The 6,205-nt window shown below is 39.5% G+C and overlaps 1 protein-coding gene across 4 annotated transcripts in view; it reads right to left on the bottom strand.

Annotated features, from left to right (window-relative positions):
- nrxn3a (neurexin 3a) overlaps nucleotides 1-6,205 on the bottom strand; it is a 269,643-nt gene that overhangs the window by 47,671 nt on the left and 215,767 nt on the right. For all 4 annotated transcript variants that reach the window (XR_004327078.1, XR_004327079.1, XM_032501200.1 and 1 more), the window contains exon 17: nucleotides 5,992-6,165. Coding sequence is in view for 2 of the 4 variants with exons in the window: in XM_032501200.1 (XP_032357091.1) it covers nucleotides 5,992-6,165 (174 nt within the window). In the remaining 2 variants the exon portion in view is untranslated. The remainder of the gene's footprint in view (nucleotides 1-5,991; nucleotides 6,166-6,205) is intronic.

Below are 6,205 nucleotides of genomic sequence, written 5' to 3'. Positions count from 1 at the left end.
CACACACACACACACACACACTGGAGGCTTAACCATAGTCAATCTCTTTAGGAGACTGGCGACAGGTCCAGAGTGGATCAATTCCAATGGGAGAAGTGAACAGATTGTGAGCAATCCCATTGTCACCAAATTAAATATCTAATTTTAGCAAAAGAAAATATTAATAAATTAAACAAATGTACCTTTTCATCCATCCATACAATGTTTACAACATTTTACAACAAGGCTACGCCCAATTAAGAGACAGGAAGTGTTTACTGTTTCATACGATTAGTTAGAGAGACTCTTTGACTGAATCCACAGCCTTCTTTAAAGGGACACAACTTTGGTTTAGGACTATGATTGATTGTACCAGTCTCACCCACACCCACCATCTCTTGACTGTACGACAACATGGTAGGGCCATTGTACTTACAATTGAATCAAATTAAGGAGCTGTGGGATGGGGGGAATATTCCATATAATGTTATTTTACACTTATAGGGTGGCAGCAGCTCAGTCCATTGGGACTTGGCTTGGGAATCCACGGGTTACTGGTTCAGGTCCCTGCACACACCACCTGGAAAGGTGCCAGTTCACCTCCTGGGATTCCTGCTGAGATTCCTTTGAGCAAGGCACATAACCCCAAACTGCTATATGAGGCAGCCCCCTTGCTATGTCATATTTACATGCATGTCTGCAGGCCGTGTGTGTGTGTGTCCACAGAACAATTACGGCTGTTTTTTTTCCATCCTCCCAAAATACATTTTCTCCTTCATTGCTATTGGGATGCTGACAGGAACTAGGAAAGGAGATAATATTCCCTAAGTATTAACTTTAAAACAAACAAGCTTTATTCTTAATTGCCACATACAATTGACAGTACAATGTAGTGTAATCCAATCCTGCATTTAACCCGTGTTTAATATAAGTAGCAGTGGACAACTAAACATACAGCATCCGGGGAGCAACATGGGGTTTAGTGTCTTGCTGAAGGACACCGGAGGCGGCCGGGATCAACCCCCAATCTTGTAGTTGAGGGCCTACGCTCTCTATGTTCTGAGCCATTTGCCTCCCCCTCCCAACTTCTCTGCATTGGCTTCCTGTAAAATCCAAGATTGAATTTATAATCCTTCCTCTGACCTACAAAGCTCTCACTGGTCAGGCACCATCATATCTTAAAGAGCTCAGAGTACACTATTGCCCCACCAGAGCACTGCTCTCCCAGAGTGCAGAATTACTTGTGGTTCAGAGAGTCTCCAAACGTAGAATGGGAGTCAGGGCCTTTAGCTATCAAGCTCCTCTCCTACGGAATTGTCACCACATTTAAGAGCAAGCCGTAAACTTTTGATAAAACCTATATATAAAACTTTGATAAAGCTTATAGTTAGGAGTGGCTCAGGTTTGCCTTGGACCAGCTCTTAGTTTTCTGCTATAGTTTAGACTGCCATGGGACTTCTTATGACCAACTAAGTTCCTCTCTCCTTCCATCTGTGTTCATTCATGTCACATTAATGCACATTACTAGATTCTTCTTCTTGTGCTTTCTTGCCTTGCAGATTACCTGGGATTGTGGTTGCACCTGGATCGTGGTTGCAGCAGCTGTAGTGGTCCTGCTCGATGCCCTGCTACTCCCTGCACTGCTGCTACTTTTAATAATATGAATTGTTACATTTTCTTTAGCGAAGAGAGTGCTTAAGCAATCAGAAAACCACTGTAAATGTTATTTGTAACATATCAAATGATTACCCGGATGAAGGCCACAAGCCGACATATGTTGTTAAAACAAAGTAGTTCTGCATACCACAAATGTTGCTGGAGTTTATCTAGTTTTTGGCAGACTTTTTCCCTTCTCTGGAAGTAGGTGAAGTTGTGTTGTAAATCCCATCTCTGGCTCTATAATTGTGATTATGAGATATATCTGCTTTAATGTGCTTTAAGCATGTGGACTGTCAGTCTGTGAGCACTCGTCTACCTCTAACCAGCTCAGTGTGTTGAGTGGAGACTTACCTGGTAAACTGATGCAACCTGCTCTGTTAAAGGAGCTGTTCAGGTGAAATGATGCGTTGGAGGAGGGAATGGACTTTTGGAACTTACAGTGACCTATAATGCAGGAATATCCTGCAACTAATCCGCTCATCAGGTCCAGGATTTAATGTATGATGTACCTACAGTGAAATCTCTATTCATGTTACTTCTGCTTTTTACTGTTCTGTTACAGTAAATGTCTGCCACAGATAAGGCAGTATCACCATCTAGTGACAATACAAGGTACTGCCGACTCAACAACCATTGATTGGCTTTTATAAAGGCTCACTGGCTTAATAAAAACATATCGATTTTATGTGATGAAGGCTTGTAATGAAAAGCAGGCGTTACATGGCATCATAGCTTAAATGACTAATCAACTGATCATGATACATCAGCAAAACAAAAAGAAATCACACAAGCACACAAACAAATGAGACAGAATGCCATAGACAAGACCAACAAACTGTGATTGATGAGATTTTATTTGGAAAAATAAATAAGTCAAGCATAACGTTCTCTCAGTACATACAGTACAGTAAAAAACAGTGTTATCAAACCCCATTCAGATTGTCACAGCGAGAGGGAACGACAGTTACAATGTTGTTGTCTGATTTGATTCAAATGAAGCATTAACTAACACATGTCTTTGTCTAATGGGGCTCTGTTAGTTGATGTTAAAAGCAACAACATAAGTACACTCAATGTCCAACTGAATGATATGGCAGGAATTAGAGAAAACAGCTGTACAGAAAATGATTTCCATGCAACAGGTTGTGGAAGTCCAGAATCTTAAGAAGATGACAAAAACAAAGAATGCACGACTTGCACAGGAAGATGGAAACATTTTGTCCATTGTGACATATGCTAGCTCCTGCAAAATGTTTCAATAGCCCATTTTGATGTAGCTCCAAAATAAGCATGACGGCTGACATCAACACGAAGCAAATTAAACACTGATACACACAAACCGTATGGACTGGAATTTGGGCATGGCTTCATATCAATTTCCAATATAACTGCACTTCCACATTCATTGTCATTTTGTGACGCAACTTTGTTATAGGATTTACATTTGGTTTTCAATTGTCCAATCCTTGCTTAGCAACTATAACTAAGCGCTGCTTAGTACCTAGCGTCACAAATATATAAACAGAGATGTGAGACCATAAAGACTGAGAGAAAAAATATTTTGTGCTGCTTTTGGAGGATGTTTTCATGTGAAAGAAATGCCAAACTTAACAAAACAAAATAACAATTCAAAGGTGAAAAAAGTGTTTTACAATATTTTAGGCCTACTGTTAAAGTGTTGAATTCAATATCACAAGAGGTAACGTTAATCCTTCTTTTTAACATAAAGTTAAGGTACTGTCCTTAGATTGAATCAAGCTAATGCTAGCTTGTGAGAGCTTTTTTGTCATTTGTGTGTTATTGAACTGCAGTTCCTCAAGTCAATCCCCATAGACCCCCATTTAAAAAAAAATCCAAAGTTCTCAGCAGAAATAAACATGTTTAAAGCCCAGTTTGGATCTTTAAGTGTTTAAACTATTTGAAGGCTTATGCATACAGTTACTATCTATAAGGTATTTTGGTATGAAACCCTGCATTTTTAATTTTAAAGTATCCTGCATCATAAGAAATGTCTGGTATTTTTAGCAAAGAAAACCGCTTGAATGTAGGTTAATTTTATTGTGGATAGACCTCCTGCCTTGATATACATGTATTAGGAGGCATGCTCTTGTTTGTCACAAAATGGCGGCCAAATTGTTGTATCACTCCAATGGATGGCAGTGGCCAATGAGGAATCTACAGCTATATCTATAACCTAGAGTAGTAAACGAGAGTCACTTCCAAGGCCAAAAGTTAAGGCTTTAGGTCAGGCGTTCCAGTATGTGTGTGACGCATAGTCTATGTGAAGTTTTTAAGTCTATTTTTAATGGAAGGCCATTAAAACAAATAACATCTTATAGATTTTGTGTTTAGAAGATATTACAATGTTCCTTAATAGAGTTTGTTTGTGTTAACATGCTTCATTTTTACACAATAACACAACAAAACCTTTGAGTGCCTGTAGTTACCTTCATAATGATGATGCGCTGCTAGCCCATTCAATTTCAATATCAATTACCATATCCTAATCTGTGTCTTCTTGTACTGTTACCAGTCCTACCACCAGGCATCACTATGCACATTCACATGTCTGTGCCATCAATGAATCAGGATAAGTGACCAGCAAGTATGAGCACAATGCATAATGCTGTTATTTTGTTTATAAAGATCTTTTTTGGATAGGGCAGCAATATGAAAAGGGAGAGAGAGGGGGGAAGACATGCAGTAAACCATCACAGGTCGAACTCAAACCCTGGACCATCTGCATCAAGGAATAACCCTCTACATGTGTGAGCCCGATCCACCAACTGAGCTAACCCGGCCATGCCTGCTCTTTAACATGGAATTCTGCAGTGAGCTACATATAAATCAGACTATTTCTTCAGAAGAAAGAAAATTACGATATTACCATCCGTATTGGCCACAACCATAAAAGGCATGCTAACGTGTCCTTTTTTTGTTGGGAAACACATGAAGATATAAGATGTTAACACACATCTGAATGTTGTCGTAAATATCTTAGACTTCTAAAGACGTTCATTGCTCAAATTGCATTCCATAATTTCTTTTTTCTCTCCATTCAACGTGTAAGTACACTGCCAAAACGTTGGTAACCTACACTCATTTAATGTACTTGAAGGCATCCTATGTAGACACTGACGAGGATGTAAGCAACTGTGGCTGTGCAAACATTGTGCTAACCTATTATCATCTAACTGCATTATTTTGTGGGGTTAAAAGGTTATTTCAGAAATAGTCCTGTTCAGGTTTGACACTTTCACTGCTTGGAAGATTGTGTACACCGGTCCCAGATGTTGCCATGCGCTGTCCTGTCTTGTATTGGGGTAGTTTACCTGAGACGACTTTGCTAAACTTATACGTAGGTCCTCATCCTCGAAGCCTTTTATCATGTAAAGTGAAACATATTGCCTGACAATACTCAACACATAAAAGTAACTTATCATTTATTTCTACTGTAAACATTCAAGATTATTTGTCACATGTTAATGAATGGTGTTATGTTACAAAGAAGCAGTGTTTCTTAAAATACTGCACTTTATTACAGGACGAACAAGCTACCCTGTAATAAAAGATCAGTCCTATATACCCATCTCATAATTAACTGGTAATTATGCAGATGTTATTTGCCTGGGACCTATAGTCATTAGCATTAAGTGTTTTTTGCATCATTACATGGCACTGAGTTAACATGACATAAACACAGCCATCAAATGCATTTTTCTGATACTGACAATTCTTAATGCAGTGCTGGAATGGAAAGCTTGACAAGCCTAGTAACAAAAACTAAAGGGTGCGAGGCTTACTGAGGAGTCAATTAAATATGTAATAGTTTTATATTTTTATTTAGCGGAGTATTTTAAATTAAATAAACTGGAGATATGAACTTGAACATGTTTGAATCTTCACTAGGGGGACCCTGCAGACAATGTTTAGGAACCACTGTCTTATATGATATTATTGATTAGAACTGTAAATATTAACAAAATTCAGAAATAAAACCTTGACAATTTACAAAAATGAGAGATAAAAATGGAGCACCGGGCAGCATTTTCTGTCACTGCACTGGCAACAACTGTTCTGATGGTGATCGCAACAGCACTGGAAGTGGGCGACCAATGTGGCCGATAAGATGTGGTGTTGTATGTAGGTGTAGGTGATTTTTGGCCTGACTCTAGCAGTGGGTAAGTGAGGCAACAAGTACAGTTAATATAATGGATGGCCTTCCATATGGATGCAGGGCTGTGGCGCTACTGTTTGCATTGAGCAGGAAGAAAGGGCTGCTTGAGCTGGAATTGGAGTTGAATTGTGTGTTGTAGTAGTCTAAATCAGGCTCAGATTTGAGGGACGGTGTACCTTCACATCCACGCTCAATCTGCCCGCTGCGAAACAAAGCGTCATTGAGGAGATCTGGCAGGCGACCGTTGAGGTCTACCGACGCCAAACAGCCCTGGTAGCCCTCTCTGGAAGCCACCAGTTTAGGCAGGCTGCCATACATGCCTGGACCCAGTCCTGCGATGAACAGATCACCTGGGATGTAGAAAACATAGATAGATAGATAGATAGATAG

Source organism: Etheostoma spectabile, chromosome 20 (assembly GCF_008692095.1).
Source record: "Etheostoma spectabile isolate EspeVRDwgs_2016 chromosome 20, UIUC_Espe_1.0, whole genome shotgun sequence".
Lineage (NCBI taxonomy): Eukaryota > Metazoa > Chordata > Actinopteri > Perciformes > Percidae > Etheostoma > Etheostoma spectabile.
Note: the sequence above shows the minus strand (reverse complement) of the source record. Positions and strands in the feature narration are given on the sequence as shown.